Genomic DNA, 15,221 nt, shown 5'->3' with positions numbered 1-15,221 from the left:
TTGCAAGCCCATTGTACAACCTCCACCTATAGCGCCGACCTCTTCCATTTTATATCGTATCAGTTCTCCCCCCTTAAGAACTTCCTTGTCCTCAAGAAAGGGGAGATGGAAGGACACACTCTCAGAGTGTTTGCATCTTCCCAGATCAATGACTGCCAGCCCTGTACAAGCATTAGGCACTTCTGAAACCATGAAATCAGTTGGTTTGATCTTTTTCTTCGGAACCTTAACAAACATCCAGTGATCTTTGTAACTAAGTAGGACCGACAACTGGAGACAAAGAATTCTTAGCTTGATAGTCCTGTTTTCCTCTTGACTTGGAACTAATTTTAACAGTGAGAGGAATAGCTTGTTTAAGTCCCACATATTGCTCCCATTCTCTGCCAGCTTCTGCTATAAGCAATTCAGTAGCAACAAGGCCAAGCTTAAAGAGAACTCTTGCCTTCAAAGCACCAATCAATACACACAAACAAACTACTTTGTCAACAATCACCAATATATGCACAAGACTAAGTGTATAAAAATGTCCATCTTTCTGATCACAAAATTTTTTAATGTTCACTCCACCTTTAGTATTGTTACAAAAGAACATTCCAAGTAGATCAATCTGCTGCTCAGACTTCTTTCTGTCGATTCCATGAGCTAACATTTGAACTTCTATTACAAAGAGTTGGTAAATTGCAACAACAAGAATGTTGGAGCGTGCTTGTTCTCTAAATCTGCTCAAGAAGCTTTTCAGGAAGATTTTCTCACCAACTGGTTTCGTATCGTTGAGTAAACAAATTCATCCATAACAGTAGTTCTACCATATTTGATGTCATTCTCAATACCCGAAACACATTCTTGGGCAAAGCATGAGCACAAAGTAACCACACCATTAGCCATAAGCTCCCGTAATACACCCAACTTCAAATTGTCCTCCCTTTCGATGTACTTCACTAAGGACTTTCTTTCTTTCTTCAGGTGAACTTGAATCAAGAATCTTAACAACAACAATGCTGGCACACTTGAAACAAAAGACATGGTCAAATGATAAAGCGGTTTAGGCTGAAGAAATATAAGCAGATCATTCTTTGCGACTCGAAAAATAGCAGTTTCTCTGGCTATTATAATACAGAGTGGAATACCAAAATTACTAGCCTTGACACTAGTAAAGCCATGATTGAGACATGCATTATAGATCTTCAAAGAAGTGACAACCAACTCACAATAATTCTGTGTTAACTTAGCACCCGAGATGCCCAATATAACAACAATATCACCTGGTAGTAGAGTATTCTTCTTTTCCACTATCATGAGAGCAATTCTAAGGAAATTCTTCATTATATTAGGAAACTGAATTTCCAACTTGAGCTCATTATCGGACCACCCAAACCCAAATACTGGCTCAACTATATGGGAAGCCTTATTATTTGCACGGACACAACTAGTAATGATATCATTGTGACCACTGATATATTTGGCTGCAGAATGCAAAGCAATATTGGTCTTTGTTCCACTCTTCAAGAACCTTGTCCTCAAGGTTCTTGAACTTGAAACTGCTCCAGCAAGACTTCCATACAAGCAGAGAGAATTTAGGATTGAAAGGAGCTCAAACCAGGAAATGAAAAGGAAAATAAAAGATAAAATAACTTATTGATTTCAATTGATAATACTGTCACTGCATCTATACTGCTGTAATTGGGCTCCTAAATTCACATCAATCATTATCATACCTCCTTTGACCAAATACATCATATTTCTTGCTCTGACAAAATCGAATGAAAGATTTGAGCACCACAGTTACTGCAGCAGCTGGGAAAAGGGTCCTCCAAGGTACACCCCTTTGCCACCAAGAGATTACTTCAAAGATCTTCGGAGGGTTCATGACAAAAGAATGCCCAACAGCTTCACACATACAATCTGTAGCATCCGCCTTCACCCATATAGGTGAGCAGGCATCTACTATAAGAGAATTCACCTTCCAGGTAGAACTTAGAACCTCCGATGGCCAGAACATTAATTCTGCCACATTTTCCTCATACATACTTGTTGTAGCAAGATCTGATCTAAGGACAAGGAAGTCATGAGATTGTAATCCACCATCAAGGATTCCCTCCATTGTTCAACAATCTTTTTCTTGAAGTTTAGATTACAAATTTTGTCCTTTCCATGGAATTCAGATGCAGCAATATTCATGTCAATGATAGCTGTTTTGCGCGAATTAGGACCCTCCTGGTTCTCTTGAGTATTGGGAATAAAACCACCAAGTGTTCCCACGCCAAGCAATAATGGTGTCACATCCAAAAGAACAATATCACTAACATCTCTAACAATTACACCAGACACCAGTTGCTGCTGCAGCTCCAAGAACAACAGTTTCATCAGGTGCGATTCGTGTGCCACAATCACAATAAACATTATGCAAAGCATCAATGAACAAATAAGGTAGCGGTGATTGAACTATAAAAGATGGAGTTAATATAAGCTCGTGGCTGAAGACTTCCAGTTCAGAAGCCAAACAAACACCATCATAACTCCAACTAACCTTATCCCAGTAACAAAAGGCATGTAGAAGTTCCCTTTGACCATAAATGGAATAAATCCTAGCACCAGGTTCACTACAGAACCTTACAATACCATATGGTGCAGCAGCTTCAGCAAGAACTTGCTGTAGTAAGGCATTCTCATCTTCCGTTAGATCAGTTTTCTTGTTTCATGTTCAACATTTGTATGATTCACATTTTTAATCACTGCTATATCCTCAGAGTTACTGCTTTTCCCCCATTTTCTTGCTTTAGTCCTTTCTCCTCCACTGAAAGTGGAAGTGACATAGCAAGTTCAGGATCCTCTGTATTTTCACCAAATTCAACATCAAATACTCCACCTGTAGCAGTCTCTGCAGCTGCAGGAGCATGAATTATGTGATTGCTATCATTGTTGTTCACCACAGCAACTAGTGCCTCAGGCTTCTCAACGGTCAAGGGACAGTTTCTTTGTTCAGTCTCCTTCGTCTTGATCTTCTCGTCGACAAGACAGGTGTGGTTATCCAAGTTCCTCTTAGTTTCCCATGAATCTTTAAATTCCCTCGGTTGGGAAGAAAATCGCCGCGCTTGTCTATCTTGCCTCGAGCTTAGGCTAGTCATTTGCAATGCAAGCTTCACCATTTCTTTAATCTCGTTCACTTCTGAAACCCTTTCAGGAGAAACTAATTCGTCAACAGGCTCCCCTATTTCATTAACTCGCATTTCATTAAACATGCTGTGATCGTATTCAGGGACACTTATTTTGCTATACATTGCTGGGGTTGATTCCAGCTCCTCAGTTATGCACTCCTTCTCTTTGTCAATTAGCTCATATTGTCCAGTTCCCATCTCAGCATCGTCATTAGAAGTTTCTTCCTCAACACTCAATGTTTCATTTTCCTGTCGATCTTCAGATATAGGTATTAATTTGTCTGAAAGTATCAGTACCTTATCTGTTGGCATTTCATCAAACATCTGGCGCTCATGAGAGGAATGTTGTTCCTCTTTTGCCAACATCTTTCCTCGGCGAAACTTCTGTAATCGCAACATCAATGAAATTGTTTAGTCTTTCATCTGCGTGAATGGAAGTGCTGCTGTTGCAATCCTTCAAAATCCCATCATCAATCAAAATTTCGGATGGAAGAGAGCTCTCAACGACGGTATCAAAACAAAAGTGTTGCTGCTGAAACGGCAAAAGGGGAAGGGAATATTCAGATCCGCGATTAGAATTTCCTCTATCAGCAGCAGTTGGAATCGCCTCGTTAGTCAGAAAATTGACTGGAATAGAGTCGTGGATGACCCTGTTAGCACAAGGCTGCTGCTTTTGAAATGACAAATATGGAGGATTATACTCCGAACAATGATCAGTACTCACCATTTCCATGCTAGGGAGGAAACCCATGTTACTAGATTGAAATCCACTGCAACACCTCTATCTGGAACCTCCCCGGATCGAATAATTCGAAAAGGCCGTGGTAAACTCTGATGGCTGGTAGGTATAAGGGACAGATGGGAAACTCCCAGCTTGCCAAGGTTGATGTGGACTGAAATTAGAGGTGTATAAAGGGTTTGTTGGGCTGAATTTCCGCTGATACCCAATATGGTAAGCTCCATATCCGTTAATTATAATAACCGGGAGAATTAGGACCTTGGTAGGGTGCATAATTGAAATCTTGTGGAAGATTTGTAGGTCCGAAACCTGGTACAGTAGCTGGAGCGTTCACTATAGCATTCAGCCATGGATGTGTAGCTCGTGCGTCATTGTAATAGCTGTATGGTGGGAGAAATCGATCAATCTCCATTGCCATAAAGGTCAGGAAATCGATGCTCCGATACCACTGTTGCATTGTGAGAATTTAAGAAGAAACTAAAGCTAAGAATAAACTAAGCTAAGGAAAGTAAAATAACAGATTTCGTTCATGCCTTCAAAATGAGCTACTGCTCAGTACATATAGCTCAAGACATGAGCAAAAGACCTATGGACTTAAAAGAAATAAGTAAAACATACAACGGGGTAATTAAATAATAAAGTAAACTAGCTAAATGGACTTAAATGCAGGAAGCAAAACTTGTTAACCAATCAGCTGACCCCTCTCACTAACTTCACTGTGTAACCTTGCAAGCCCATTGTACAAGCTCCACCTATAGCGCCGACCTCTTCCATTTTATATCGTATCACATGGCTGTCCAAATCTTGCATTTGTTATCTACAGATTTTGTTTTATGTTAGAATTGACTTTTACTTTGAGTCGAATTGTTAGATTGCGGGATCTGGGTCAGCAGCGGTGTGTCCATTCCTATGCTGTGCATACTGATTCTGTATGGGCACTTGCTAGTACTCCAACATTTAGTCATGTTTATAGTGGTGGAAGAGATCTCTCTCTAAGTGGACTCCTAAAACTTATCCAGCATGTTTTCTCTTGCCAATTTCTTTTCCCAACTTCTTAGACTTCTATGCTTACAAAATCATTCTTTTTGCAAAAAATTTGTTTGAACTTGCAGTTGTACCTAACAGATTTGGCAACAAGGGAAAGTATCTTGCTTTATACAAAGGAACACCCTATTTTGCAGTTAGCATTACACGGTGATAGCATGTGGGTGGCCACAACTGATTCTTCGGTACATAAGTGGCCAGCAGAAGGGCGTAATCCCCAGAAGGTTTTCGAAAGAGGGGGTTCGTTCTTGGCTGGAAACTTGTCTTTTTCCAGGGCAAGGGTTTCATTAGAGGGATCTACGCCTGTGAGCTAACTTCAACATCCCTTTATATGTTTTCTTGAGGTTACAGCTTAAATTCCTGAATATATATGCAATTTCAATTGTGGGGGTTCAAAATATCTTCTGTTTTTCTATATGCCTATTATGGCGAATTGAATTTCTGAAAATTGGCTTCTGTTAAATGAGTAGGACATAAATTTTTGTTGATCTTTTTGTTCTTGTGGAAGTTGCCAAGACTCGAGGACTGGTTACGATTAAATTGAAGTAAAATTACCCATAGGCATCATCTAAACTGAGAATGTGTGATTGTCAAGGATCTCTAGAAGATTCTCAAATCTGAAAAGATGATGTGATTGTACATGATAAAAGGAAAAGATAACAAGGAAAAGGATGGGGCTAAAGCTATGGGATTCAGTTGTTGGGTTGTCTTCACAAGTTATTTCTCATTTTGCACTAATTTCCAACAATAGCAGTCCCAGTCCTAGTACCAATACATGCACGATTAAGTTAAATCCACTATTAGTTTTCTTTGTGTTAGTAAACAATTTTATTATTTTACTTCTAAGAAATATGGATATAATGTAACTGGTTCGAGGAGGAGCTGAGATGATGAAATTTGTGAAATATCTAGTTATTAGCCACTTTTTATTAGAATTTGATGCATGGTGTAGAATTTTGATGTGTGAGTCCTGTGCAAGGAACTATTATAGGTGTTTTTGAAGTTCTTTGACTTTATTACTGATTTGTATTGAGGTGCTACAAGTTTGTCGAGTTGTATGCTTGGCGTCCATGGTAAGCTAGTTGTTTGTTAGTTGGTTGTTATATAAATAAGCATAGTCCTACATGGAATAGGACTATAGGAGTAGTGTAGGTATTGTGTATTGTTATAAATAAGGGTACTTGTATTATACTTGATACACATCAATAATATAATTTTCCGAGTTATTAATTCTCACATGGTATCAGAGCATCGGTGAGAAACTCCGGAAAGGCCGGATAGTCGTTGTGCATCAATTTCCGGTGACTCTTTCCTGATCTGATTGCGTCACCTCTCTCTTGGTGAGTGTTGTGCTAAAACCAACACTACTAACATAATCGGAAAGCTCCGGTGACCAAACCCCAAGAAACCAGTCCGGCAGAAACCCTACCACGCGTCGTCACGCACGGCTTAAAGCTCTGACGCCGGCGACGCGTCAGTCACACGCGCCGGCCCGTGGACACTGTTCCGGTCAGTTTTTGACGAAAGTTCTTTTGGACAGTCTGTTCGCCCTTCAATTCCGAGCCTACCCATTATATTTTCTTTTTATTCCTATCACTTTCAATTTTTTTCCGGCAACTACAGTGATTTTTCCGGCAAAAATAGTGATTTTCTGGCAAATACAGTGATTTCTTCCTTCCCTGTTTCAGGAAGATACAGTTGATTATTTTTATTATTTGTTTCTAGACCTCTCTCCAATCCAATAATGTCTTTGGGAATTGATGTATTTGGTTCTAAGAGCACGGGTTCTTGAAAATCAAGCTTCATGATTACTTCGGAGCCCTTAATGGGAAGTTCAAACTATTTAGCTTGGGCTTCCTCTGTCGCGTTGTGGTGCAAGGGTCAATGTGTTCAAGACCACTTAACCAAAAAGGCTAGTGAGTGAGATGAAAAAGCACAGTGGGAAAAGATCGATGCTCAGTTATGTAGTATCCTGTGGTGATCTATTGATTTTAAGTTGATGCCTTTGTTTCGTTCATTCCAGCCATGTCATTTAATTTGGAAAAAGGCTCGTTCTTTATACACTAATGACATATCTCGTTTCTATGAAGTGGTATCGCGAATGAAAAGCTTGAAGAAACAGGAATTGGATATGTCTACTTACTTGGGACAAGTACAGACAGTCATGGAAAAATTTGAGAAGTTGATGCTAGTTTCTGCTAGTATTGAAAAGCAACAAGAACAACGACAAAAGATGTTTCTAGTTCTTACACTCGCTGGACTTCCTAATGACCTTGATTCAGTACGTGTCCAGATTTTGGCTAGCCCGACTTTCCCTACTGTCTCTCTATTACTTCGCCTTGCTGTAGCACCAAGTCACCCAGTGATATCTTTATCTGAAGGGGAATATAATGAGTTCCTTCAGTATCGAGCAAGTAAGCAGACATCTCCACAAGTAGCCTCGGTTGCTCAAACTAATACTTCTGTTGCTAGTAATTCTTTTGCTGGTGTTTCCCATTCTTGTACTCTTGGACCATAGGTCATGGACTCAGGCGCTTTTGATTGTATCTCTGGTAATAAATCACTTTTGTCGAATATTGTATATTCACAGTCTCTTCCCACTGTTACTTTAGCCAATGGGCTTCAAACTAAGGCAAAAGGAGTTGGACAAGCTAATCCCCTATCTAGATTCCGTTCTTTATGTCTCTGGCTTTCCTTTTAGTCTTGCATCTGCTAGTCGTTTGACTCGTGCCCTCCATTGTGGTATATATTTTATTGATGATTCTTTTATTATGTAGGACCGGAATACGGGACAAACGATTGGCACAGGGCGTGAGTTAAGAAGGCCTCTACTACCTTTAACTCACTCAATCCATTCAAAACATGTCTAGTTATAGATCCTCCAGACCTAATTCACAGACGTTTAAGACATCCGAGTTTATCCAAGCTTCAGAAGATGGTGCCTACTTTATCTAGTTTGTCTACATTAGATTGTGAGTCGTGTCAGCTTGGGAAACATACCCGAGCCTCCTTTCCGCGTAGTGTTGAGAGTCATGCAGAGTCTGTTTTCTCTTTAGTTCATTCTGATATATGTGGTCCTAGTAGAGTCAGTTCAACCTTGAGATTTCGTTATTTTGTTAGTTTTATTGATGATTATTCAAGATGTGCTTGGCTTTTCTTAATGAAAGATCGTTCTGAGTTGTTTTCTATATTTCAGAATTTTTGTGGTGAAATCAAAAATCAATTTGGTGTTTCTAAAGCAGTCTCCTCGAGCCTGGTTTGGTAAGTTTAGCACAGTTATCCAGGAGCTTGACATGACTCGTAGTGAAGCTGATCACTCTGTGTTTTATCGGCATTTTGCTTCAAGTCTTTGTATTTATCTGGTGGTCTATGTTGACAATATTGTTATTGCCGACAATGATCAGGATGGTATTGCTAAATTGAAGCATCTCTTTCAACATTTTCAGACTAAAGATCTTGGCAGATTAAAGTATTTTCTAGGTATTGAGTTCGTCAGTCTAGCTCAGGTATTGTGATCTCACAACGGAAGTATGCCTTAGACATCCTTGAGGAGACAGGAATGACAGGCTGTAGACCTGTTGATACTCCGATGAATCCGAATTCTAAACGTCTGCCAGGACAGGGGAGCCGTTTAGCGATCCTGCAAGATATAGGCGGCTGGTTGGTAAATTAAATTGTCTCACAGTGACTAGACCCGATATTTCCTTTCCTGTGAGTGTTGTAAGTTAGTTTATGGATTCTCCTTGTGATAGTCATTGAGATGCAGTTGTTCGCATTCTTCGATATATAAAATCGGCTCCAGGAAAAGGGTTATTATTTGAGGATCGAGACCATGAGCAGATCGTTGGATACTCAGATGCTGATTGGGTAGGATCACCTTCTGATAGACGTTCTACGTCTGTATATTGTGTTTTGGTAGAAGGCAATTTGGTGTCTTGGAAGAGCAAGAAACATAATGTAGTTGCTGGGTCTAGTGCACAAGCAGAATATCGAGCAATGGCTATGCAACATGTGAGCTAGTTTGTATCAAACAATTGCTCAAGGAATTGAAATCTGGTGAAATCAGCCAGATGGAACTTATGTGCGATAATTAAGCTGCCCTTCATATTGCTCCAAATCCGGTGTTCCATGAGAGAACTAAACACATTGAGATTGACTGTCACTTCGTCAGAGAAAAGATACTCTCAGGAGATATTGCTACAAAGTTTGTGAAGTCGAATTATCAACTTTCAGATATTTTCACCAAGTCCCTCACTGGTCCTCACATTAGTTATATATGTAACAAGCTCGGTACATATGATTTGTATGCACCGGCTTGAGGGGGAATGTTAGTTAGTTAGATGTTATGTAAATAAGCATAGTCCTACATGGAATAAGAATAGTGTAGGTATTGTGTATTGTTATAAATAGGGGTACTTGTATTATAGTTAATACACATCAATAATATAATTTTCCGAGCTATTAATTCTCACACTAGTAAAGTAGACTTGCTCTAATCTTGTACATTTTTTTTTTGAGAAGGACTCTAATCTTGTACATTGGTGTAGGTGGAAGAGCTACTAGGAAAGAATATACAATGAGTCAATGAATTAATATATTTATCCTTTTTACTCTATTCAAAATTTGGGTAGTTTTGTGGCCATTTTCCATTTTTGCGTCCAGTGTTATTTCTTTGTATTAGATTATTATTATCGATAGATAAATGGTGCGTCATACATGTAATTGCTCCTTGCTTATGCAGATCAGAAGTTGTAGTCAGATTATAACCTAAGTTGACTATTCTTTTTAGAACGTGTTCTCCTCCATCCTTATAATCCCTTCTTCCTTTTCAAATATAATACATTAATCATAAGAAAATTTAAGAGTTGGACAATTGTGCAGGTACCTGTCTATGAAGAACCTTCATTTAGCATTTCTGGAACCCCAGGAATAGTGCAGTATGAGATTTTAAATAACAGAAGGCATGTCCTGACCAAGGTAAAATGATCTTTTGCATTTATATTTGGGTTGCTAATGACTTACTATTCTTAATGAGGTTAAATTTTATATTTAGAAGAGTATGATTTGTAACCTGATGCTGGATTATGCCTTTGAAAGGATACTGCTGGTACAGTTAAGTTGTGGGAGATCACAAGAGGGGCTGTAATTCAAAACTACAGAGAGGTTAGAATGAAATGATTTGAGATCTATTAAGCAACAATGGCATGTTTGGAGGACACTTTCTTATTTTCTCAAAATGATGACGATTGTCCCCTTCTGCTTTTAATTCATTATGGCCTACTTTACAATGCAGTGTTGTTGCCATGTTTTTCTTTTCCGATTATTTTTGGTGTAGGTTTCATTTGACAAGAAAAAGGAAGAATTATTTGAGATGGTAGGAACTACATTGTCATTGTTGCAATGCTACTACTTTTCTATGAATCTTTCTGATACATTTTGCTTCTTCAGGTAAGCATCCCTGCATGGTTCACCATGGACACTAGGCTGGGAAGCCTGGCTGTACATTTGGATACTCCACAATGCTTTTCTGCTGAGATGTACTCTGCTGACCTTAACATCCCCGGGAAACCTGAAGATGACAAGGTATTTCCTGATATGAAGCTTTTGTTTTCAGTTTATCATAGAGGTTCCAGTTCCTGTTTCCGCTTTCATTTATTCACCTTGCTCCGTTCTATTACATGATCTAGGCTACTCTAGCTTCTTATTTTTTTCTCCCTGTAAGTTTGTTTGTTAAGAGGAAATGTGAAAGATGAAAGTCCAATGGAGATAGATACAACATTTCCCTCCTTTTGAGCAATTAGTCTGCATCAAATTGAGTTATTAAAATAATCAGAGATAATTAGTTGGGTAACATATCTGTATAGATGAATGGGACAGTTTGTTAAAAATTGGGGAGGGAGCCACTCATACGCTTTCTAAGTATTTGTTGATACAATCTACGTGTGACATCAATGAAATGACTTTGATTTATCAAAAAACAAAAATTGGCTAATACGTTTTTGTCTTTAGGTTTGTTATGTCATTTGGTTGTCAAGTCTAAATCACTTGAAACATTTTGATAGGTAAAAGCTATGCCATAGTACTTATGGGCTGCAGTTATCTCAGAATGACCTGAAATTTTGCTGTTATTCTGTTTCATGCTGAAGTTTATACTTTTGATTTCAGGTTGTTGATATTTTCCTTATTTGCTTCTTTGCCTTGTGGATTTCTAAGTAGTTTTGACTTTTCGAGTACTACCAAATGCCTGCGCTTTTGCATGTTGTATTACATGTGGAACGGATAAATGTTTGAACCAATGTTGTGATTTATCAGTCAGTTATATTAATGAAGTTTGATTCACTTACGCAAAAGATGAACAGTTTTTGGTCCTGGCCTATTCTAAAAATAGGTTAATTTGGCACGAGAAACACTTAAAGGGCTGTTGGTGCATGGGTTAATCAAAAGAAGGCAGAAATTTGGATCTCAACCGTCAAGCAATGGAGAAGTCCCATCTGGAAAAGATGTATCTGTAAGGATTTTGGCTGCATCTAGAGTGGAAGTAGACAGTGGTGCTGATAACGATTCTGCTGTATTTCCCCCCTTTGAATTTTCAGCAGTATCTCCTTCATCTATCGTGACTGAGGGCTCTCAAAGTGGTCCTTGGAGGAAAAAGATCACAGACTTAGATGGAACTGAAGACGAGAAGGACATGCCTTGGTGGGTTATAGACTGTGTGATGAACAATCAGCTGCCTCCCAGAGAAAATACCAAGTAAATCTCCAAAATTATTTATTTCTTGACAATCCTTGAATTGCATTTAAATTATAGAGTATGTGTTAACTAAAAGTCTTTCAGGAGGCCCTTAAGTCTCAATTTTTGAAGGAGCAATGTGCTTCTAATTTCCATTATTTCTTCCAGTTGCTTGCACCATGTATGTTTAAAGCAAAGGTATTTATCTTTCTGGCTGTGATAAAATACTTTCGTTGTAACCCCTTTTCTATAAAATGGTTTGCAGACGTAGCTTTTATTTGCATCCATGTGAAGGTTCTACATTCCAGATCCTTACCCAAGGCAAGCTGAGTGCACCTAGCATATTAAGAATTCACAAAGTAAGCTTCTTTGAGTTCAAATCTCAATGCAGAATCAATATATTGTTGTGATGATAAAGGTGTTCCTTGTTGGCTACTAATTACACTTCATCGTATTATCCATATTACTGGGAGATTTACACTTTCCCTTTTCCTGGACACCTTCTACTGAAACACCACCTATAATTTTCAAAAGCAACTCGAATATACAGAAGTATATCTTAAGGAAATCAGTATAAAATATGCTCTGCAGCTCTGCGTTATCCAAATTGATTTTTTTATTTGGTACAAGACCTGTACCATGGTTACCCTTTTGTGATGTAGACAGCATATTGCTCTAGTTTTATGTCAAGTAAAACTCCAGTATTCTCTTTAGTCTATGTGAAGGAGTGTTCTTGTGGTACCTTAAGTTGTTACAGCTCAAATCTGGTTAATATTAGGCAGTCGTCAAGTAATATCAGATACTTCTGCAACATGGTTGATATCTCCGATCTGGGAGAGGGGTGTCATCAAATGGATAAGTGAGGGTGATTTTTGATTTCTACATGGATACTTTTTTGAGAATGGTAACAGTTTTTCTACTTGGATATTTACGTTTGCTATAATATCTGGACTCGTGTAAATTTTCATTGCTCTGCCCTATGCATAAAGCATCCATGACTTCAAAAGGATAGCTAGATCATAGATGATTATAAAATATATATTACTTTGTCAGTTTACCCCTTCCTTGACCCTTTTTTATGGAGTAGGATATTTTATTCATAGTTACATCAAAAGGCACCAAACTGCTATGAAGCTTTACAAGATTACATCTGTGGAGCGCTCTAAAAATCGATATAATTATTCATCTAGTTCATATGTATTCAGATTATATATCAATTATGTCTCAATTCCAAGCTAATCGGAGTATGCTATATGAATCCTTTGTATCTATTATGCTCTATTGAGACCCTTTTCATTCCAGTACTTGATAATTTGTCTTTTAAGATATTAGGAGTCCTCTAAAACTAGAGGTACCCGATATCATACACTTATACCTAGATGAACATGCAAGTCTTTAAGCAAATTTAAAAGACTCTTGGGAAAAACCAGTATAAGTGAAAAAGCAACTAAGTTTTAATTCCTGTTAGTTGGTATTGTCTATATGAATTCTTTGCTTCTGTTGTGTGCTAAGTTCGCATTTCTTCCAATAGATATAAGATCTTTTGCGACAACTTGTCTCCAACTGATTATAGGTGTACCTCATCCTATTTATCACCTTCAATTATTGTAATCTCTCACCAACAGAGTTGTGCAAATGGTGGTCTATGTAGGACATGATTAAGCCATCTTAGACTACCTCTCATTTTTCCTCGATGAGATACCAATTATCAAATACGATCATTTCTAATCTTATATGACCCAAAATTGTTCTTGACTTCATTTGTGTGATTTTTCTTGTGGATCTGTTGCATCTTTGAGGTCCACCATTTACATATGACGTTGCTGATTCCACTACTGTTATATAGAACTTGTCTTTCACTTTTTTAGGTATCTTCCTATTGCACTATACTTATCTATTTTAGCCATCTTATTTTAAGGCTCTGTTTTACATCTTCCTCTATCATGTTATTCTCCTGCCAAATTGAGCCTATTATATCTGAGTTTACATTTAGACTCCATGGTTCCATCTAATCTTACTTAACCTTCATTCTACTTATGAGTGCTAAATGCAGTGTATATATTTCATTTGACTTCTATTCATTCTAAAACATTTATACTCTAGAATTTTCTCCATATTTCAACTTTAGGTTGAGTCCCTCATTAGTTTCATCAATTACTTAAAAGTCATCTGCAAGTACGATGCACCATGAAATCTCATTCTATTCACTATTCTGTAGCTCATCCATGAGTTGGGTAAGTACGAGCTCATGGAAAATCCTTAGTGTAAACTCACGGTGTGCCTTTATGGTAATAAATAAAAGAGTTGATAATTTTCAAGTTAGGTGCATTACCAATTCAAAATTGAAAAGTGATGGAATATGACCACCCATTTTTTGACATAATACCTCCAACACACAAAATGCTTGCACAGTCAGTGAGTGTGAGAAGTGCAATTTATCCTTACATAGTACCAATTGATCATTCATGAAATAAGGTATGATTCATTGGTTCAGCTTCTCTTTGATCCTATAATCATCCAGAAATAATTATGTCTATATACAATTGATTCATGGTAATTAATCTATACCTACAGAGAATACACATTGAATATCTCAAAGTCTACTGATTTTCTTCTACAGGTTATCAATTATGTCATAGAAAAGATGGTTCTTGACAAGCCTTTGGATAGTATTAACTCGGATGGGAGTTTTACTTCTGGAATGCATGGAGTTACTGGAGGAGATGGCTCATTCCGGACTGGGCCGAAACCTTGGCAAAAGCTTAAGCCATCTATAGAGATTCTGTGCAATAACCAGGCAAGTTCTGGTTTCCGTTACTGGTTTCTAGATGCTTCACATATTAAGGTGTAAATATCAAGTACTGTTTGTAGTTTCCACTTCATCTTTATACTTCAAAATGAGAGGTTCTTAAACTTAAATTTTAGCAATGTGATTCTGTCACATCAATACCTATTCCCACAAGAAGAAACATTTGACTTTGTTGCATCAATCTTTGTATATGTTGCCTTCAACCATAATTGTCCAATTGGGTTCCAGGTTCTGCTCACACTGCATTCTGGTTATATGAATTTTGTTGTCCTTTACCAGGTTTTATCTCCTGATATGAGCTTAGCAACTGTCCGGGCCTATACATGGAAGAAACCGGAAGATCTTGTACTTAATTACCGTGTGTTGCAGAGCAAGTGACAGGATGGGAAGCTGTAAGGTATGCTTTGTTATTTGTCTCTGTTATTTGTTATTTGTTATTTCGTCCCTTTTGAGCTAGTCCTTGTCTTGTGAGAAAATAAGAGACACTGGAGGGAATATTGGGAGAGTGATAACGATTAATGTCTTACACCCATATCCTTTTACATGCACACTTTACATGTACGTGACTATAACTACTCAATGTGAAACATTAGTACTATATTACATCAAGTATAACTTTTTGTAATTAACCATAGTCAACTTTCTAATACTTCACCTCAAGCTGGTAAGGTTGTTGTATATGCAACTAATTCTGGAGCCTGTGAGTGATTTGCTAAATCTATTTGCTAGCAAATCATTTGAATTT

At 37.9% G+C, this 15,221-nt stretch overlaps 1 protein-coding gene across 1 annotated transcript in view; it reads left to right on the top strand.

Annotated features, from left to right (window-relative positions):
* The window catches only part of LOC104095832 (uncharacterized), a 61,133-nt gene that overhangs the window by 32,017 nt on the left and 13,895 nt on the right, over nucleotides 1–15,221 (top strand). The window contains exons 9-18 of the mRNA XM_070192302.1: nucleotides 4,766–4,916; nucleotides 5,007–5,243; nucleotides 9,820–9,915; nucleotides 10,036–10,101; nucleotides 10,274–10,312; nucleotides 10,387–10,521; nucleotides 11,327–11,688; nucleotides 11,933–12,026; nucleotides 14,288–14,464; nucleotides 14,756–14,873. Of these exons, the coding sequence (XP_070048403.1) occupies nucleotides 4,766–4,916; nucleotides 5,007–5,243; nucleotides 9,820–9,915; nucleotides 10,036–10,101; nucleotides 10,274–10,312; nucleotides 10,387–10,521; nucleotides 11,327–11,688; nucleotides 11,933–12,026; nucleotides 14,288–14,464; nucleotides 14,756–14,854 (1,456 nt within the window). The 3' untranslated portion in view covers nucleotides 14,855–14,873. The remainder of the gene's footprint in view (nucleotides 1–4,765; nucleotides 4,917–5,006; nucleotides 5,244–9,819; nucleotides 9,916–10,035; nucleotides 10,102–10,273; nucleotides 10,313–10,386; nucleotides 10,522–11,326; nucleotides 11,689–11,932; nucleotides 12,027–14,287; nucleotides 14,465–14,755; nucleotides 14,874–15,221) is intronic.

This window comes from Nicotiana tomentosiformis, chromosome 12, assembly GCF_000390325.3.
Source record: "Nicotiana tomentosiformis chromosome 12, ASM39032v3, whole genome shotgun sequence".
NCBI classification, from domain to species: domain Eukaryota; kingdom Viridiplantae; phylum Streptophyta; class Magnoliopsida; order Solanales; family Solanaceae; genus Nicotiana; species Nicotiana tomentosiformis.
This window is presented reverse-complemented; position numbering and strand designations above follow the sequence as displayed.